Genomic DNA, 22,448 nt, shown 5'->3' on the forward strand with positions numbered 1-22,448 from the left:
AAGGTTATCTATGTTGATATCTCAAAGGTTGCATACACCTTGGTGTTGGACCACCACTGATTTCCACATTAGATGTAGCCCAGTGGCTTGAGCATATGCTGCAGAAAATTCTGCCAAGAAAGAAAAAGCCTCAGAAATATTGATGCATTACTCCAATTGCCTCTGACAAGATTAAGACATGAGATCATAAGATGTAACCCATCAGAGAGCACACATCAATAAAAATGCAATTAACAATAACATGTATTGTGCTACAAAATAATCGTTAAGAACATAGGTGAGAACAGGAAGTAGTTGCTCAATAAAGCCTATTATAAGCCTAAGGGCCCTTTGCTTTCTAGGGCTATCAGTCATTGTGGCAGCACGGCAGTATTTTTGTCTTGGTCTCCACCAACTACTGAGATTAAAATGGGATTTTTTTATATTACATTTTCCCAATGAGCCAGTTGCTAATTTTTTAGTGCATGCTGTTTGGTGTTGGGCAGGTATGCACAGTGAGTTTGTCATAGCTTATTTAATGAGAACAGCTGCTTACTGCTGCAGAAAAGACAGCTGGCAAAAGTGGCTGAAACTGCTTCTCTCAGTAAGTTTGTGGGATCTAAATCACTGAGTTAAAAGAGGCTACAAAGCACTAATGATGCTGAAAAGTTGGGTTAAAGTTATCTGATTGTTTCTCACAATAAGCAGCTTCCATACATTATTGCTTATTTGTTGCTTGTATGAGATGAGATTATTTAATGACAATTATACAAACCTATTTCCTGTGTTTTATGAAACACAGGACCTTAAGAACAATGTTGGGTTAACAATTAAAACTATAATTAATCAACAGTAGGAGGACCTGCATAGGAAGCACAGCTTTTAATGTATTCTTGGGCTATTTATAACCTTCCATAATTCTGCCCAACAACTTTACCAATCACCTTCTGCCAATCACAATCCAAGTGGAGGAAATCTAACTTTTGATTGGCTCGTTGACCTTTTGGTGACATCCAATAGCACCTGAGGCTGGAGTACTGTATCTAGGGGGATGGGTTTGACAGCGTAGCTGACAGAGTGCTGTACTGTACATGAGGGCAGCAGATGTTTAAATTCCCTGACTAGACAGAGTCTGGAGAGAAACTGTAGCTGGGCTAGTGTCTGCCCCATGTACCAATCCAGGTGTGGAGATTTAATGATGGAGCACTCGCACAGACTCTATTCATTGAGCACCTGCCCTTTCCTTGGCCTGATCATCCAACCTGTCTAATTTATAGATCTGTGCACCAAGCTAACAATTGGACACGTGGCTGTGACTCAGAATAATACGTACCTAACTCTTTTTTCACAGACAGAAAATTAAATGGAGAAAAATGACTGCAAACATGAGTCACTGAGTTAAATAAATCAATCATCAAGTAACTGAGGGGGTGGAAAAAGTAAGGAGGAAAGTTGATGTGCTATAGGAGAAGGGAAATTTCACACAAATTAATTCTGTAAGCATGCAGTACAGGTTTATAAATATCACGACTCACCTTCAGCGTGCGCTGCAACACTTTGATGAGTCAGATAAAGGGACAGTAGAAAGATGCACACAGAAGAGTGACCCATACTCTTCCTCGTCTTCCTCCTTCAGTCACCTTCTCCTCCTCCCCAGTTCCTCTCTTCACAAATGCAGTTCCTAAATTGCACTTCACAGTCATCAATCCCACCTTTTCTTTTCTCCTATCTGAAAAATATGCAAAAGAACAACAAGAAGAAAAAAGTAATTACAGGCCCTCAAAGATAAAAACATAATCAGCTTTTCTTTTTTTTTCATTTGTGAGGGAGTTGGAACTCTTCTGCAGAAGCCAAGCTTTTGGTGTTTGCTAAGAGTATTTTTTTTTAATTACAGTAATACACAAAGAAGAGTTTAACAGCGTAGTTCTGCTGTACTCAAGAGACTTGTAGACATGTAACAATGACTGACTGGCATACTAATCAAATAAATAGGTCCAGGTTAGAAACTTTCATGTCATATTATACATGAACTCGGATGTCTTCTTATACACTTCCATGTCCTTAACAAGTGCATAATGTGTTTGATAATTATTATATGTCCAGGTGCAGGCAGGAGCCTCCCTGTAAACACTTTTATAACAAATTCCACTGACGCCAAGGAAATTAAAGCATCAAAGGGGTTTTTATACTGTCCAATAAGGACCCGTTGATTTAAAGCACTTAGCATTTAATGTTATTGTGTTGATAATCTACTGTAGCTGTCTTACAAAGCAGATCCTCCTGGGATTTCAACATACAGGTTGGCGTAAATGTGTAAAACTGTTTATGACATGCTGTTTAGTGATGAAAAAAAGTCCTCTATTCAAAGGTATAAAAGTTACAAGAACCTTGAGGATACAACTCAGCGATAAATCATTTGATCACAGCCAAAACAGAGACAGGATAAGTCATAAATGGAGTGCACTGTACATTTCTAATCATAACTACCTCTTTAAGATGTTTGATGGCTTTATGGCTTAAGCTAACATGCCATTACAGTGGCTTTGACATAGTGTGCTGGATAAGTCATATTTGCAGTTAAAATGCAAACATTAGAGTCCTGTTTTTATGGCATATATTCTTAATAATTTCATCAGCAAGTGTGGGCATCTTTACGAAATAAGATGTTTTGGCAGTTTGCTGCTCTGCAGGACTCAGATCTGTATTATTGCAATGCCACAAACTTCCCAGGAGTGGAAGTCTTAGCACATTTACCCCAAGGCCAACGGAAAATAACATTCTCAGAAAAATAGCAAAAAACAAAGAGGCTTTGTTAGCATGTTATATGTTAAAGTTCACAATCCACAGGACCATGTTGACCACAAACACCTCATATTAACTGTGAAGCACGGTGGTGGAGGAGCGATGATTTGGGCTTGTCCATGACCTCCTCTTTATACCAAAGTATTCTAGAGTCAAATCCAACAGCTAAAAATTGACAACAGTGATCTCAATCACAGCAGAAATCTATAACAGAATGGCTGAAAAACAAAGATAATCAAGGTGTTGCAATACCCCTGAAAAAGTCCAAACCTCAACATGGCTGAAATACAGTGGCAGGAGAGCTGTGCATAAACCAATGCCTACAAACCTCGATTAACTGAAGCAACATTGTAAATAATAGTGGACCAAAATTCCTCCACCACAATATGATAGACTTACAACGTTGTATAGACAACAATTACATTTGTACAAAAGCTGGTTCTACAAGCTACTGAATCATAGTTTTTCACAAGAGCCTATGCAGTCCTGTGAAAACGTGTTTTTTTCACGTGACAGCAGATAATGAGAAGAAAGATAAATAAATATGGACTGTAGCTACAATGTTAAGATAAAAAAAATTACCAGAGTTTGGTTTTGGGTGTGTGAAAGGCAAAGTGGGTGGAGATGGCCAGTATTTCTAACAGGCACATTCAGATGGATGAGTTTCACCAGTGAAAACACAAGCATTCTTCACAAGAATCTAGATAGAGGGAGAATAATAGTTTTTGCTATGAGAGTAAACAGAGACCCAGTAATGATCTGGAATAGAGAAAATCCTTCTCTTATCTTTTTGACTGCAAAAACCGCAAGTCTGATTTTCATTCGTATGCTAGCTGATTTATAGGAATATTATCTCTCACAGTGGTGTACACCTGGTTATTTCAGAAATGCTCCTTTCTGTCTCAGTTAGCTGGGGGGATGTGCCTGTGTCTGTATTATAGGCTGTTTAAGGCAAGTAGGAGAGTACTCTGAAAATATTACTGGAGCTTCTTTACTCTGCCCTTGGTTTTCACTACTTGTGATTGTGGCTCAAAGAGTTGGCAGTTCGTCTTGTAACCGGAAGGTTGCCGGTTTGAGCCCTGGATCGGACAGTTTTGGTCGTTGTGTCCTTGGGCAAGACACTTTACCCTACCGCCTGCTGGTGTTGGCCAGAGGGGCCGATGGCGCGATATGGCAGCCTCGCTTCTGTCAGTCTGCCCCAGGGCAGCTGTAGCTACAACTGTAGCTTGCCTCCACCATTGTGTGAATGAATAGTGGAATTGTAAAGCGCTTTGAGGGCCCTGAAAAGCGCTATATAAATGCAATCCATTATTATTATTACATAGAAATTGATTATGCTTTGGGTCAGAATAAATGACTAATGCATTTAAAAACTCCCAGGTACTCCCAATGTTATGAGAATAAGGCAACCTTTTGTAAATATCCCCTCAGATTTAATATAAAATTAACAATGTATGGATGCGTTTATTCATTAACAACTAACTATTGTACTTGGTTCATCTCTCTAATCTCAACACGATTCATGTATAATTCTGCCAGAAGTGGAACAACCCCGGAAAACATGTTTCATATGGGCCAATTTCATTATTGGACACAGGATGCTATTATTCTGTTTATTTGGCACATAAATAGGAACATATCCGGCCCCAAATAATAGCTTTATTAAGAATAGCGTCTCCTTTATGTCTGCCATCTTTGCATCATGCATCACACTCATGTATTCTTAGTTGGATAAGATTAACATAAACATATCAAAAATTCAAAAGCTACTTTTTCCTAGCATTTTGCCTAAAGCTGTCAAACTACTTATAACGCATCTTTTGTTACACTAATGCTTGTTGAGTAAATAGACTCTAAAAGATAAATACACTAGGAAAATCTACACATTTACTGCAGTGTACAACCCCCAAATATTCTTATCATTATGTCCTCATAGATATAGTAAGAACAGAAAGCCTCGAATGACAAAGACCTTGGACAAAGAAGAGAAATGGGGAGTTAAAGGGCTTGTTAATATTTGCCACTGTTAATGGGCGGCCAACATGATTTTGTCTTGCCTTTTATTACCACTTCTAGCTCCAGCACGGCAGTCCACAACGGACATCTCTGAGGTTGTATTAAGCCAGGATATCTCACTTCTAACATAACTTCTTTCACCCCTTGGTCATTCTCAGACTTAATCAATAGACAGCTTGCTTGTGTGCCCCGCTCTGAGAGCATGGGTTAAGTTCAAAAAGACCTTTGACTGCAAAGATTTCTTTCTTCTGAGTCCCGATGCTTCCACAGACCTCTTCATCTTTCCCCAACAAGCTCAGCTTTTCAAGACGGACAAGGAAAACAGATCAGATGTTCAACTAATAATTGCTTTATGTTTTTCAGTTAGCTAACAAAGAAAGAAAAAACGTATTTCTTTCAGCAACAGGCCAGACACTATGTGCAGACATGCCCAAATTAAAACAGTCTGAAAACATAACTCAGGGAATGCATTATCTCCCATCCATCCCCAACTCTCACACTTACTGCAGTTTCAAATAACTGAAAAAGTTTACATGAACAAAGTCAAATTGGTCAGCGTCTACACAGATACCACCTCAACTTGTGACAAAAGAATATGGACAACCTACTTTATTAAAGGATTAAATGTAAGACCAGCATCAGAATGTAAGGAGACTAAATCTAGCATTTAATTCTATGCCGGATAAAAGCTTTAAAATGCATGGACTAACACAGGAAACATTGTTTGTGTTATGTGTTACATTAGGTTTGTATCCATACACTCTTTATAGTGGATTGTGCACGTACGTCCGTGTCCGTGAGTATTGCATGGGCATGTGCAAGTTCATAAGCATAACATCAAAGAGAGACCTGCCTTCACTCAACTTCTACACATGAGATGGAAACAGAACAAATTTCTTTTACCTTTAAACATTTACAATCCATCCATCGAGCTAATTCATAAACTTTAATGCTTACCCCATGAGAGCATATTTCACCAATAAATGTATATAATGATAACATAAAAAATAAACCAATCAATATGAAACAATCTGAATTCCAGAAAATTCCTCAGTGTGATTTGACCATCTGGTCTGACTAAGCCAGAATGGCTGAAGGCTGAATAGTTTACAACCTCTGCAGATGGAAGTGAGAGCTGGCAGGCTTGAACTGTAATATAACACAGCCAAAAAACTACATTCTCCCGCTGGCTGCCCCCTCACATACCAATGCAGATCTGAGATCTGTCTCTGCACGTATCTTCTTATTACTGAAGTGAAGGGAGGACAAACTCACACTGTGTTGTGAAGAATGGCAGCCGGTATTCATCATTCATCATCATCATCAACCTTCGGACCTAAATAGGTTTGCATCTCTACTTGGAAAAGGTGTGAAAAAGCAGAATGTGAAAGTCTTGTGACAGCTTCACTATGGTGAAATTCTTTTGTAAGCCTTTTCTTTTCAGTGTATACAGAGGTTTCTAGAAGAAAATATGGAAATATATTCAGAAATGTGCCAACATCTACTTAAACATTCAATCAAATTTTATGAGAATGAAATTAAAGTATTATGTGCTCCTCCAAATATTGTAAGGGCCACCCTAGCAGCTCTGAAATGATTTGAGATAAACATCCTCACACTGATCATGCTAACCGGTGTTGATCAGGTGTGCAGTTTTAAACATTTAGTAAGACTTATTTTTTTGAAGACATTAGGTTTTAAGTCAAATTTAATTAGTTGTTGAGATATTTCAACCTAAACCAGTATTGGACCAAAAACATGATTAATGACTACCATAATTTCTCATGCCCAATATCACAGCTTTCAATAACAGTACTACAGGATACAGTGCAGAGCAAAAGTCTTAGGCCATGTTTCATTTCTTTATATTTTGCTATGAAAATGGGAAATAGGTTCAGGGATTAAAACATTTGCACATATACATACACAGCCTGAACTCTCTTCAGGAATATTTCAAAGCTCCTCTTTGGATGCTGGCTGACTTTGACTCCATTCTCTGTTAAGATGATCCCAAACTGTTTACATGACTCAGTCATGGATCGGCCTCCCCATTAGATGTTTTTCTGTGCAGTTATGCTTTTACTGCACTGGCAGTGTGTTTTAGATCTTTGTCATGCTGTAAATGAATAGCTGAATAGAGATGGTAGTGCATGGTGGATCAAAATCTGATGGCACTTTTCTGCATTCATAATAAAAGATCCTAGCACCACTGGCTATAATGCAACCCAAACCATGACAGAGCCTCCACCGTGTTTTACAGATGGCTCTAGACAATCACTGTCGTACCTCTCTTCCTCCCAACATAGTGACACCAAATTGAATCATGAATTTCAAATTTGGATTGATTACTCTATAAGATCTGCTGCCACAGATTTAAAGTCAAGTTATTGTGGCTTTTCTCTCTGTTTACCTTCTTAAAGCCACTGTTCCACAGAGAAAATTTCTGATGAGGCTCCAGCAAACATTCGAAGGATCAACTGAGTCAGGTGTGACGTTTTTGCTGGATTTTTTCCTTTTTCTTAAAGACATTAATTTCAGACTCTCTTCATCTCCTGTGGATTTTTAGACCTTCCACTTGTTCTTTTGTGCCCCACTAACCAGTTTTCTCAAACTTTTTAAGGAGAGACTGCACACCTTGCAACGACACAACAAGTTTTCAACTAATAGCAATTTGGAAATCACCTTGTTGGTGCAAAAATACTAATTTGTGCTTGTCAAACTGTGTTATGACTGGCATTTTTCATAGATCCAAATGAAAGTATTTCTCGTATTTCTCCAATCAAAAGCTCAGCTTAGCTATAAAAACAGTTGCAGTGGATGCATGGGTATGCACACTGGGATTACAAACACCTTGCTACCTTCAAGAAGAAAAAAAATGTGCTTTTTTTCTGTCAGAGGCCTTTAGTTTATCACTGCAGCGAGAGGATTAAATAATGTTTCCAAATGAAGTTTACTGTCCCTGGCCCTTCTACCCTCTCTGTGTTCCCTATCTCTATTTCTCACCCACATCCACTCACACATCACATGCCTGCAAGTCTAACTGCATGTCAGCTATTTCTACATAATGGCATTTTCCACCTCACCACTTCACAGGATGGATTATCCTTGTAGGTGGGAAACTGGTGACAGTGAAATGACACACACACACATACGCGTAAGGAAGCACACACAGAAACACAGCTCAGAACTACATTGTATGATAACAGATGTCTTTGGTGCAACACATCATTTCTATAGCTAATACACACACTCACAAAACCGCAGACTCTCATGCACAGCTCAAAGGCTGCAGTATGGCTACTGTCTTAATATCTCTTTACATTTGCACGCAGCCAACACAGACATGTCTACGCATGGAGGGAAATCGACAAGCATTCATTTGACATAGTTTCATCTCCTGACAATGTTCTTGCAAACAACCTGGTATGCTCTTATTATTCATGACACACAAGAGTTTACATGACTGTAAAATGCATTACATCTTCTTTTGTGCTCCTTTTCAACCCGAATGTTTAAAATCTGCAGAAAAACACAGCAGTCATCCAAAAACAGACAACAAAGCATGCAGGACTTTGGCACTGCATGGGGATGTCTGTACATATAAGTGAGTGTTCTTTAACAGAGGAGGATGTCCATTCACAGCAAATAATGTATCTGATGAGCACTGATATCAGACAAGTTAAGCTATTAAAGAAAAACTTTACTGTAAAAAGCAGCAATAATGGCTCAGTATAAAAAGTCCAGACACTTACGGTGCAACAAGGGTATCTGAGCAGTTAAGAATTCAAAAGCACCCTGTAAAGCACCATATTAAAAGGCAGTTAAGCTAATGGCTTTTCAATGAGCCCATGCATTTTCACTTACCAATACACACAAGTTATTATCTTCCAAATCCAGGTGATTTTCTTTTGTGGGTAAAAAGAGGAAACCCCCCCCTAAAAATACATATAAAAAGCTGCATCCGAGTCAGGCAAAAGCAATTCTGGATTTTCTGTTGTATCCTTGTAGAGGCAGTTATTAGAGACTAAATTGGCATGTGTGTGTATCTATATGTGTGTATCTGAGTGACAGAGGGGGTAGGCGTGTAAGAGTGAATGAATGAAGCAGGATTTCTTTCCTGGGCTTTGCTCAGGCACAGAAAAGTTTGGGAAGAGGGGTGGGGGTGACGCTGCAGCAACCTGTTGGCTCAGAGGGAGAGAGAGACATGGAGGTAAAGGCATAGATGCATACTGAGAGAGAGGTGGTGGTTTCTGTGGAGCTTTGGCCCTGTTGCATTGTTACTTTTCTAACAGTGCTTGTGTGTAGCACGGAGGCCTCAAGGTGACAGAATAACTGGCAAAGAAAAACGGTGTTAAGTACTTTGAGGTTAACTCTGCAATAACCCACAATCATACTGCAAGTTGAATCTTCCCTCAGTCAGGACTGTGAAAATCAATCAAAAACTGTCTTTATGCCAACAGAACGACTTCTGCATGTCAGTAAAAATAATATTCAGGATTTGACACCAAGTGCTGTGTCTCACATCTATTACTGTGTGTTTCATTTGGCAGCATTTCAGTTTCCCAGAATAAAATATTGATTTGCAAACCATCCAAAGTGTCAACAAAAATCTACCCTGACTTTGCACAATGTTCTATTCATCCTATTATTCCTTATGAAACATCAAATAAACAAAACACAACATGATAAAAGTACAGAAAACAGCTAGGGTTAGGTTGTCGAACCATGAGTTCTTGCTCCAAGCTATGTATACTCACACACAGACCCATCATCAGAGGCTATCGAGGTTATTGCTTTATTGCTTGTAGAGCATGCAACTCCTCAAAACAGAAGGGGGGGTGAAAAGAGAATAAACCTATCATGTTTAAACACCCCCCCCCCCCCCCCCCCCCCCCCCATCTGGTGTGCGAGTCGATGTGTGTGTGTTTCTGTGTATGCTAAGGGGCAACGGGTCATCTTTATGGACCCCAGGAATGTGGTTACCAATTTCACAGGTTTTAGCCAGCTGGCAGTCTTGACATGCTGTAACTCAACACAAATACTGTACTCTTAAGGCGGAGTTCATTCAGATAACAGTCATGAGAGGTGATACAATGCATCCATGTAATTTTACTATTAGAAACCGTTCATTACCGCCTGACACAAAGATGCAAAATTATAGTGGCGGCTGAAGTAATATCTATCTTTTTACATCTATAAAGAGTATATTCATCACCACCCCAAGATTTCCAAATAAATACTTCCGGAATTTGTGTAGAAATAGTGCAAACATGTAAACAATGACTCATCCCATGCAGCTGCAAGATCAAGTGGAAAGGTCTTGGGCTGAAACATTCAAGCTACGTCCACACGTACACGGGTATTTTTGAAAACGGAGATTTTCCATTTTCGTTTTAAAAAATAATCCTGTTCACACGTAAAGGCAGAAATGAAGGAAAACACTGCTAGGAACATGCCAAAGCAACAGGTGGCGATATATTCCTAACCGTGTAGAAATGATGGCCAATCAGAAGTCTAGAAGCCTTGGTGGGAAATAGTAAACAAAGATGGGGCATAGAAGCAGAACTGAGTCGTATGTGTGGAGGGACAGTAACTGTGTGTGTATATGTAAGCATTTAAACACTGCAGAGAGTACAATTAACAGTAACAGTATTGTAGAAATTCATTTCACCGAAACAATAACGTGGCGCACAGTGTGACGTCAAAAAAGGCGCACACCTTTGACGTTGCGTTTTCTGCGTTTTCTCCGTTTTTCTCGTCCACACGTAAATGCAAAAACGGAGTTTTCAAAAATATCCACCCTGGCCGGAGTTTTTAAAAATCTCAGTTTTCAGTGACCAAAAACGCCGTTTACGTGTGGACGAAAGGTGCAAACGCATAGAAAAATCTGCGTTTTCAAAAACACCCGGATACGTGTGGACGTAGCCTAAGAAAACACAGAACCAAATAACTGCAGTTCCTTATTTAGCCACGTGAGGCTCCATACTTTCAGTGAGTCTATCTCCCTAAACTCCAGTGTTAAAATGGCCAATGTTAGGGCAACAATATACATGTTTACTGAAGACCACTTCCATTCCACCCTCAGTAAAAACTGTGAGTTAAAAATCACCTTTTAAAACATATTAAGGCTTAAATGCTTATTTGGATTCTTTGTTTTGGATGACATTTGGATGCTGTTGTCTTGGTTGGTGTTCAGCTGTAATAAGCAACTCTAAAGAGTCAACTGCTCGTGTTTCTATTGAAAGTGTATTTACTTTTTCAATTTGTTTTTTGCTAGCCGATATCACAGTTACTATGTAGATGCCCCTTGCTAACTTTACAGCTAAGCTTACGGCTAGCAGAAGTATTAGCTATGGTGTCATGGTCTCTTCTTTTTATGACAATCTGTAAACATCTGGGAAACGAGAAGACAAGTTGAGGAGACGAGGAGTTCTATATCAGACAAGACAAGTCCCATTCTTACCGACGCTCAACACTCGTTCTTTGTTATGATTTTTATTTCATGATGCACAGAATATTTTCAGTTGGTTAAAGGTCATCACCGCAGAGAGGCTAGTTCAGAACTTAGACTCTTTTATTACAAAGCGACGCAGTATAACTTAGTACTAACTTGCTGAAATACGCAAACCTTCCCTGAAATCAAGCAGAGCGTTTATTCCTCTAAAGCCCGGATATAACTTTCAGCAATGATGGTATTTTTCCAGCTCCACCAGCACTAATGCACCCCCATACCATCAGAGACACAGGCTTTTTAAACTGAGCGCTGATAACACACCAGATGGTGTATGTTCTCTTTAGTTTGATGTTTTCCAAATGAAATAACAAAATTTTGATTCATCTGACCACAGTTTTGCTCAGTCCATTTTAAATTAGCTTTGGCAGAAAGGAGATCGTGGTATTTCTGGATGATGTTCACGTATGGCTTCTTCTTTGTATGATAGAGCTTTAATCTGCATTTGTGGATGGTGTGGTGAACTGAGTTCACAGACAATGATTTCTGGAAGTGTTCTTAAACCCATGCAGTGATTTCCATGACAGAGCTACGCCTGTTTTAATGCAGTGCCGCCTGAGGGCCCAAAGATCACAGCACAGGCTTCCAATATTAATTTTGACCATGTCCATTGAGAATTTTTCCTGATTCTCAGAAACTTTTGATGAAATAATGTACTGTAAATGGCGAGATATTCAAAGTCTTTGCAATTTTAGGTTGAGGAAATTGTTCCACGATTTGTAGATGCAGCTTTTTGCACATTAGTAAACCTCTGCCCATCTGTACCTCTAACAAACTCTGCTTCTTTAAGATGCTCTTTTTATACCCAATAATGTTACCGACATATTGCTAATTAACCAAATTAGTTGCAAAATGTTCCACCAGCTGTTTCTCTTTAATGCAACTTACCCATGCAGCTTTTTCTTGGCTCATCGCAATTTCTGTGGCATGTTGCTGCCATTAAATTCAAAATTAACTAATATTTCACATGGAAGAGTAATAGTGCCTCAGTTAAAACATTTTATATGTTTTCCATAATCTATCATAGATAAAATATGGGCTTATGAGATTTTCAAATCATCGTATTCTGTTTTTATTTACATTTAACGCATCATCCCATTTCTTCTTTTGGAATGGGGGTTGTACATTTAACAATTTAAACCAGTTATCCATGAGCAGAATTTCATTCTCTTCTGTAAGAAATATCTACAGAAACAAATTATAAAACCAAGAGTGCCAGCTAAGTGAAATTTTCCTCTCCATATATACTGGTTTCTAAATATCCGTGCATCTTTCTGACAAGTCATCATACAAATCCTTCTTTCTTGCATCTGCTTGGCATTAAACACTACTTTTCTGTATTCTTGAAGAATGTGGCACCAATATGCACCTACCATGCACAGAACAGGATTTAAACAGGGAATCCATCTTCATGAGAAATGATATTCTTGCTCCGAGCTCCCTGACCTGCACTCAATCTACAGCAGGCGGTGCCGGACCAAGGCCAGGAAGATCGTGAAGGACCTCAGCCATCCCAACAACAGACTGTTCTCTCTGTTGAGGTCAGGAAAGCGATTCCGCTCCCTGAAGACCAACACAGAGAGACTGAGGAGGAGCTTCTTCCCGCAGGCGATACGGTCTCTCAATCACACCACCACACAGTACTGACCCACACATACAGTTCTTACACACACACTGGACTTTCTGGACTTTGGTTTTGCACAACACTGGTCACTATATTCTTCATTTCCGGTTAATACTTGTACAGCTGCTGTTATTGTGTATATATTTATTTATATTTAGATTTCTTCATACATTCTTATATAGTTCTATATTGTGTATTGTGTATTTTGTTGTACAGTTATTTTATTTTCAACTTTAATTTCTATATTTGTCTTTATCTTATTCTTCCCAGTTAAATTTACCCTTCATTCTAATTTGTGTTGTACAGTTATTTCATTTTTAACCTTAATTTATATTCTATTCCTTCCTAGTTAAATTTACCCTTTTTAATTTTTCATATTTATTTCCTATCTTATTCATAGCCTTTTCCTTTTTTGTTTTCTTTAGGTCACGAGCAGTTGTCCAAGCATTTCACTACATATCGTACTGTGTATGACTGTGTACGTGACAAATAAAATTTGAATTTGAATTTGAATTTGATTTAGAGTAAAGGGAGTTATATTCTAGTTTTGCCTGAGGTGTGTCTGAGCTACACGTGCCCTAATGTTGACCCTGAGCACACGGCAAGGAAGTTCAGGAGAGTGCATCAATCAGGACAACTCTTGGTATGTCTCACTGGATATATCCTTGTACATCATGGATTCTGACACTGTAAAATGGGCACCAGCATAAAAACAGGCTTCTACTACTAATGTTAATATTAATTTAACTTTAGTGTTCTAGGAAAACAAATCCTAAAAGCTTGCTACATCAACAACTTACACTGTAAGCTTGCGCAAACATTAAAGACTTTACAGCTTTGATACCTTCCTTAGCACTATTGCATCATGGTTGAATGAGCCCCACTGTCTTTCATCAGCAGGTGCGATTAGAAATAAAAAGCTGTTTTCGACCTGTCGGGAGTATTCAGATAGGGAGCATTAACCAACCTTGTCTCAACTAATCGCACTCCGTCTGCAAGTGGGCCTAAAAATCCCCCCCAAGTCACAAGAGGTGCTGGCATGAAAGTAAGCTTTGATTAAATTTACGCTTTAGGCTAACCGGAAAACAATCATGTACAGTGGGAGCAAAAGAATAAAAGAGAGTCAGAGGAAAGCAAAGTAAAGGAACAAAGCCATCAGGAGTTCAGAAGAAAGGCGCGTAGAGTTGGGTGAGTTACGATAAGGTGTGTAGGGGAACTACGAGGACATATGGAAATAAAAAGTGCGCACACGGGCAGTTAATTAACTTAATGTTAATATGTATGCACATGTCTCTGTAGCTCATTCCTTGGGAGCCACACTACTGACAGCCCACTACAAATATCAATCATGGGTAATCAAAACCCGGGATTTACGGCGGCCTCTTTAAAAACGGGATTAAACTCATGCTTCAATCCTTTCTTCTTTTCTCCAAATGGGAAAAAGGTGAAATTAAAAACCACGCAGACATCTTTTGTAACAGTTGTCTTTTCTACAGGCCCTATAAGCTCTGTAACTACTGCGTTAGTACCGAGGCCACTCCCAATATGTGAAATAGAAGTGAACATAATTACCTTTTAATATTCTTTTTGAAAGCGCCTTGGTCATTCACCATTCATGCCTCGTGGCAACTTTTCAAGGAGCTTCTACTTCTAATTTGATGAAATACACATTTAATGCATTTCTGAAATCTTCATTTCTCCACCTCCTTTTCTCGCTCCACCGGCTCCATCACTGAAGTTATGAGAATCAAACATCGTTTTAGCCGCTGGTTGTAAGGCACCCCTTTAATTGTGCAATTTCTCACATAGCGCTTTAATTATGTTCAGCTGAGGGTTTGAGTTGAAATTCAGAACTATTGCTTTATGCAGTGTTCTGTTTAATTGGTGGGTATTTTACAGCAGCGCCATTAGCTTGAGCTCAAAATGAAGGCAAGGTGGGGGTTTTTAAATATATATATCAGAAACTGTGACCAAAACTTTGACCACCTACATTCTACTATATTTTACAACTAAACTTTCAAGATCAGGACATATCGCCTGCTGCTGCAGTGTGAAATGGGCCTCTGAGGCTTGTTTTCCCCATGCTGCTATTTCATTTGGTTCCCTGCCTCCTTTTGTGTGGCATTAATGTAATTATTGATAGGCTGACAGCATGAGACGTGTCAGACAGATTTGATGCTGGTATCAGTTTCTGTTTAATGCTGTCAGCGTTGGCACATTTGTTGAAGGTTCACACCAGGAAGATGGGCAGCCTTTCTTTGGCTGGAGGCTAATGCAATTTTGACTCACATCCATAAGCCATACAAGCTGGGCAGAGTGCCCACTGCTGCCAACTACAAAAGGTCTGCTCTGTGCCAAGCCTTTTAGCAGTACAAACATACGTACAAACACATGAATGCATGTACACACAAGCCTGAGATGCTTATACACAGAAAAGCCACAGTGTGACAAAACACAGATAAAAGCTGGCACACACACACACATACATCCGTACCCTTTGTGCCTCCACATGCAGCGTTCGGCTCTTACAGATAGTTTTTGTCATGATAAACTCATTTCATAAACCGTGCGACTTCCTGCCACTGACTGAGATATGGGCTGTCATGGCAACAGAAGGAAACAGCGGTCGGAGCACGATAGCTGGTTTGTTGGGACAAGCCACAGCAGAGCAGAGAATTGAGATGCAGCAGAAGTCTGGGCTCATAGAATTAGTGGTGAGTGTGTCTCTGAAACTGGCAAAGTCTGTCAAAATCATGAATAGAACAAGTCGCCACACTCAGGAACGCATGCTGTCAGAGAAACGTCAATAAAGAAAGCGTGAAGCGTGAGTCATACCAGAAGGATATAGTACAAGATGAGGATTTTGGACTAAAACTGCAGCCTTACCACACTGGCCAGTGTCAAAACACTGATAAGAGAATCAACAATGGTTATGTTATCATCATATGTGTGGCCTTAACTTGTTTGTTTCTCTGTTTGCTCTGCAGTCATAGCTGACTGGGCAGAGTATGCAGTATGCAAAAGGCATTTGCACGTAAAAGGGAGCACACCAGCCACTTTATGATATGACATGCATATTTGATTGTTTTAGCAAAGCAGATGTGTTACAGATGTTTTTACTGGGATTTGTCAAAATAAAAATGCCTTGATCTCAAATCAGGTAATACTGACTTGTAGTTATTAAATGGGCTGAAGCTTAAATAGCGGTTTTCTACTCTCCTTGAGCACTCAAAGCACTTTATACAACATTTTTCAGTCACCCATTTACACAAATTCATATATGCACGTTTTTCTATTTCTAAATGCTTTTCATGTGACATTCACACACATCAAGAACATCTCAGGCTGGGGTTCAATGTCTTGCCCAAAGGTAGTTTGGCATGCACACTGCAGCAACCAGGGAGGAAACAACCAACCTTCCAACAAGTAGATGACTCCTAAACCACAGCCCCCTGAATAACCTTATAACACTTTGTATTCCTAGGCTGTTTCCCATCCAAGTACTAACCTGCCCCAATACTGCTTACTTTTTGAGATCAAGTGTGCTCAAGGTGGTATGACTGCAAGCCTAGAGACAAACTTTGGTTGACAAATATTGGTTTGAAGCACTGTAATGAATGTTACTTAGCAGCAGACATGCGCCAATCAACCAACCCTAGCTGCAGCCACATGCTAATATGTCATTAGCATGGAGGCACTTCACTATTAGTGAAGACACAAAGTTTAGCAAAGGATCAAAGCATTAACAAGGACAATTAGGGAGCTGATAAAAGCGTCAATGTTCTGTTATCTGGTATAAACATATTGAAAAATTATGTAAATAACTGATATTTGTTTTGTTCCATAAATCTTGTGTAGATGGTTTTGTTTGGTAAAAATTGTGTGTACTCCATCCCTATTTCAGTTAATTATCTGTACCTCTGTCTGGTAGCAGAGCAGTTTATTTTTGTTAATGCGGGAGAAGATCCTGCAGTTTTTGTGAAATTGTAAAATTCATTAATTTCCTTTCATTTTGAAAATACTTTGAGGAAAACCTGAGTTTTTTGCTTTATATATGCTGTCAGTTACCGTTCTTAGAAAGAAAACTGGAATATAGGCAGGTCATGCTTACTTCTGTTTTATCCGTTACTTCTAGTTTTTATTTTAATAGGTTACTGGCTCCTGCGTTTTGTCTCTAGTTTTGCTTTGTGTCTGTGGCCTTCCTTCATTATGTTCAGCTGTTCCTTGCTGACCTCTGTTTTCAATTTCCCTCATTACCTCCATGAGTATTTAAAGTCATCTCTTTCATTTGTTCAGTTATCAGAGTGTCTGTTTAGTGTCACTTATGTTCCTTCCCTTGTGGTTTTCTTCTTTCATTCCCTGCATACAGTCTGCATTTTGATTCTTTATATGGACTTTCCACTTACCTAATAAAAGGTGCATTTTCTTCTCAAGCAAGTCTGCCCCCAGTCTCCATTTTTTCCTTTAATCTGCAATCCAAACAGATCAAAATTAAATTATGTTATGACAAATGTTATTCAGCTACAGTACACAATGCCATGACTTTATAGATAACACAAAAGTCATGATCGCACTGTACAGTAGCAGAAGATCATGAAAATCTATCATGTCATGTTTGCTGATTTAAAAAAAAAAAAAAGACAATGCTTTGTATCCCAGGAAAGGGGAATGCTTTTCTGATGTTGAGAGATGGTTCATATGATTATGTGAGTTTTAGAATTGAGACAAATCCAAAAGGTCAAAGGGCAGCAGCTCTCCACACTTAACTTTTGAACCTTTAACAGACTTTTTTAGTAGTGATCGAAAGCAGAGAATGAGTGTAATTTTATACCAAAAGAGAAGGCAAGACACTGAGCAACTTTTCTGAATTCATCAGGTACAGACAGAGGATATTTCTGTCTGCATGACTGAGCCTGTCACTCAGAAAAAAGGATTTCTGCTGATTGAAATGCTGTAATCATCTCCAGTATCACAGCTTGAGAGAATTATTACAGAATCAAGCTGCCTGATGTCATGCTTTCAAACATCTCTCTTTGTTCACTTTATACTTGAGCACACACACAACATTGGACGGAACTTGTCTGAATAACATTTTAACTGTGAATATATAATAATGATGCTTTGCTTGAGGGGAAAAAATCAGTCCAAAATATGAAGATGAGAAACGATAATCACTCTGATGTCTGTATGCACCTTTATTCATATTCGCGCTGAGTTATTTTTGCCTGATTTATCTGCCAGGGTGCCTGCATGTTGCACACCTTCCTCCTCATACATCCTGCTCTCACTTGGCAGGCCAAATATTTGGCTGCAAAACACAAAAACAGAGGTTAAGCTCCAGGTGTTTCAGTGAAATGATTGATGCTTGTGGGGGGGAAATGGGGGGATTTTAGCTAAATTCTCCTAATTAAACTTGATCAGCCTGATGACTAGTGAGACAGAACTGTCAGGGTCTAAGGTAGGGCAACTTTTGAAGAACACATACAACAGAAAATGACAGGACTCTTTTTTTCATTGAATATTCCACATGTGAAAAGATTGAACTGTTAAAAATGGCTGCTGTTAATACAGAAACCTTGTAAAAACATACAATATTACAAGAAATTGATAAAACTAAACATGTATGATTCCATGCAACACCACTGTTTTACATACATAATATACAAAATGTATTTTTAAACACCTAACAACCATTTACTTTCATCTTGTTTATCTTGTGGACTTTCAACAGTGAGCAAATACACATTTGGTACCCAAGCACCATATGCAACACAGTGTATGCTCATAATTAGAGCCCATACTATATTTTAACTGAATATTTTTACTTGGTATAGAATAAAAAAAAGATACCATTTGCATTATCTGCAGTCAAACTGTATTTAAAAGATGGATGTACTTTCTAGCTCTAAAAAGTGAACTCAGTACGGAAGTACTTTAAATCTGCACTCTTGAAGCTGAAAATGCTCAGTTTCAAACTTCACAACAGGACCAACTATTAAGACATGGTGGGTGTGTCCATCTTTTATATACAGTCTTTGATTAAAGTGTGTTACTAGACTGACAAACTTAGTACTTTTTAAAAATCTGATAAGACCCCTTCATTTTTAGCTTTTCAACATACCTAACATACTTTGCGTTTAGAGAATATTTACTGATATATTGATATCAGATATATTGATATTTACTGATATACTGGTATCTGCAGTACCAATATCAGTAAATAAGATAAGATAACCTTTATTATTCCCACACGTGGGAAATTTGTTTTGCCCTAATAGCTATTAGGGCAAATCATTTGCTTGTTTTGTTTATTCCAGAGGGTCGTTAGGTAAATTAGAACAACACACCACATCACCAAACTTATCTCTATTTTTGCAGGGTACCTAAACTGTTCATCTTGATTTGAGCTATCAGTTTTGGTTATGTTAATACTGTGAAGGCTGAATGCTTACCATGTACTTCCCCTGGTTATTAGCTCACATCTGAGGATCCTGTGTGTAATGTATGAATGCCCTACCTTGATCAGTCAGGCTGTGAACTCAGTGGAATGTGTCTTGTCTTGTGTTGTACAATACTGAATGTTAGCCCCGGTTACGAGATGAGACACACACACACACACACACACCTGCAGAGACAAGTCTGCTGTATGTCTGCAGTGAGCAGGTCACTGGAGCTCTGCAGCAGTATTCAATGGAATGGAAAATGGCTGGGGGGCGGACTGCCACTATGAAAGCTACTGCTTTATGTGCATTACACAAAGTAAGTATGCACATAAAAATTCAGCAAATATCTTCTGCATGGAAACATGTCAGCCAACAGATATATGGTAATACGATGTGCGTGTTTGGATGCTTGCAAAAACAAAATGAGGTAAAACTCATAAACTGACCGCATTTCTCTGCATCGAGCTTGATCACTAACTTATATAAACACAGACTAGCCAGAAGTAAATACATCACACATTCATTAAAACTTGAGCATATGGTAAGGTGAAGGTCTTCAAAGCGGGGACACCTGGGGCATTTCACAACAGTCACATTACCTTTGTCCTCTTAATCCACCTCTGTCTGTCCTCCCTCTGCCGTAATCGTCTTATTTGACTCAGAATCAGAATACTTTATTGATCCCTGGGGGAAATTATTTTTGGTTACAGTGCTCCATTTTAAACCAACATTAAGACAAGACAGACAATACACTAACTAAGAATAGTACAATATATACATATATATACATACATACATACATAAGTCACTCATAAATAAATAGTTGGAAAAGAAACATGTGTAACTGTAGCAGCAAACAGTGTGTTAAGTGGATGCGTTGTACAGGGAGATGGCCACAGGCAGGAATGATTTCCTGTGTCGTTCAGTGGTGCTTTTCGGTAATCTCAGTCTCTCACTGAACGAGCTCCTGTGACTGACCAACATGTCATGGAGTGGGTGGGAGGTGTTATCCAACATTGTCTTTATCTTGGACAGCATCCGCCTCTCCGACACCACCTTGAGGGAGTCCAGCTCCATCCCCACAACATTGCTGGCCTTACGGATTAGTTTATTAAGTCTGTTGGCATCTGCGACCCTCAGCCTGCTCCCCCAGCATGCAACAGCATAGAGGATCGCACTGGCCACAACAGACTCATAGAAAATCCTCAGCATTTTCTGGCAGATGTTGAAGGACCTCAGTCGCCTCAAAAAATAGAGACGACTCTGGCCCTTCCTGTAAAGTGCTGTGGTGTTTTTAGCCCAGTCCAGTTTATTGTCAATGTGTACTCCAAGGTATTTATAGTCCTCCACAATGTCAACACTGACCCCCTGAATTGAAACAGGGGTCAAGTGTTTCCTGGTCTTCCTGAAGTCCACGATCAGTTCCTTGGTCTTTGCCACGTTGAGCTGCAGATGATTCTGCTCACACCACGTGACAAAGGAGTCGACCACAGCCCGGTACTCTGTCTCATCATCCCTGCTGATGCATCCAACCATCTCCCTCAGTGGGCCTGCCCTTTGAAATGCACCTCTTTGGTCTAATTTAATATGCATGGCACAGTTGGGGGCACGAGGACAGCAATTCCTCCTCAGGATGCTATGAAGAGGAAACATTCAGCAGATCACTCGATTTCATGGGCCGTGGAAGAACAAGACAACAATGTCTGGGAAAGGAGAGGGTGGGGGAAACGAGGTATTAAAAGAAGGAGATACTGTGAACGGTAATGCAAATACCAAAGCGAGTCTAGAGAAACACTGACATGGAAAAGTAACTACTGATGAAACACAGAGAAAAGGGCTATAACAGAGGTATAAAAAGAGAATGACCAATTGAGTAAGGTAATTTCTAACATATGGCGTGTCAGATAATACTCCCGCTATGGCAGAATGCTTCCCACATTTTCCTCTCAATGGGAGACAGAATTGAAGTGATGGAGAAAACATGAACCCGTACAGTAAAAGGAGAAACAGACAGGGAATAGCATCTGGAGAAAGAGAGAAAGAGATGAGACGGAGAGAAAGGACAAAAAAACAAAACAAAGACTAAGATACAGGGATGAGTCACTATGTGGGAGAGGAGATGAAGGGTTTATAAAAAGAAAACTGCTGTCATCACCCTTTGGTGAGTTGACATCAAAGCAAAGGTCAAAGCATGATCAAAAGTCAAAACCCTAAAAAACCAGGGAAAGATCTGATAAAGCAAACATTCACACGTTCTCCCCTTTTTTCTCTCCCCCTCACATACACAATCATAGAAAAAGACAAAATCAGATTATCTAATTTTCCCTTTCCTGGTCAGCACAGCTGGAGCTCTGCTAACCCCAAGGCACTCATTTCCCAGTTCCCAGGTGAGGTCAGCCTACCCTGGAGGGGGCAGTATTGTTTCAGAGAGGGTGTTTGCCTAGGCATGTCCACCTTTACCTGTTGAGAGCTCCCTTCATCTCAACTAACGCCCGAGGGTGGGTGCAGCCAGATAAGCATTAGAAGGAGAAAGAGAAATATCTGCGTGCGCCCATGCAAGTTATTTTAATCCCTCTGTTAGTCTTTTTTTTCATACTTTTTGCTGTGATGGCCCGTCATACCAAATATTTGTAGAGATATCTAACAGTTGAAAGATTTAAGCAAAAAAAAAAAAATTACTGTTATCTCATTTTGCTTACTTGGTGCCTTTCACAACACTCAGAAAGTTTCCACTATGAGCGGCTGCATTTGATGGAGGATAAATGAACTTCTGGTGGAAATTATCAACAAAACTTTGTAGGGTCAACTATGATGATGATGTCCTAATAAATGTCTACAATTTCAGAATTTATACACTACACAAATAGTGCACATCTAAAAATGAATGTGTCCCACACATAAAAATAAAAATAGCTCTTTGCATTTAGCTTTTCATTGAACCTAGGAGTAATGATTTAAATAGGATGGGGCAACACGTTCTCATCTCAAAGTGTAACATACTGACGAATGTGACAAATCGTCGATATGTTACGTGTTCGGAGGCATGAGAGCCAGTTGGAATCAATCTATAAAT

General features: G+C 39.3%; 1 protein-coding gene across 6 annotated transcripts in view; it reads right to left on the reverse strand.

Annotated features, from left to right (window-relative positions):
* The window catches only part of col7a1l (collagen type VII alpha 1-like), a 75,058-nt gene extending 66,192 nt beyond the window's left edge, over positions 1-8,866 (reverse strand). For all 6 annotated transcript variants that reach the window (XM_085251250.1, XM_085251254.1, XM_085251251.1 and 3 more), the window contains exons 1-2: positions 8,662-8,866; positions 1,515-1,708 (exon numbers count right to left, since the gene is read on the reverse strand). In XM_085251250.1, the coding sequence (XP_085107376.1) occupies positions 1,515-1,590 (76 nt within the window). In that variant the 5' untranslated portion in view covers positions 1,591-1,708; positions 8,662-8,866. The remainder of the gene's footprint in view (positions 1-1,514; positions 1,709-8,661) is intronic.
* Positions 8,867-22,448: the final 13,582 nt, after the last annotated feature.

The sequence above is a fragment of the Mchenga conophoros genome, linkage group LG17, assembly GCF_057382185.1.
Source record: "Mchenga conophoros isolate Kocher_MC1m ecotype Shallow Benthic linkage group LG17, M_conophoros_male_GT1.1, whole genome shotgun sequence".
Classification (NCBI taxonomy): domain Eukaryota; kingdom Metazoa; phylum Chordata; class Actinopteri; order Cichliformes; family Cichlidae; genus Mchenga; species Mchenga conophoros.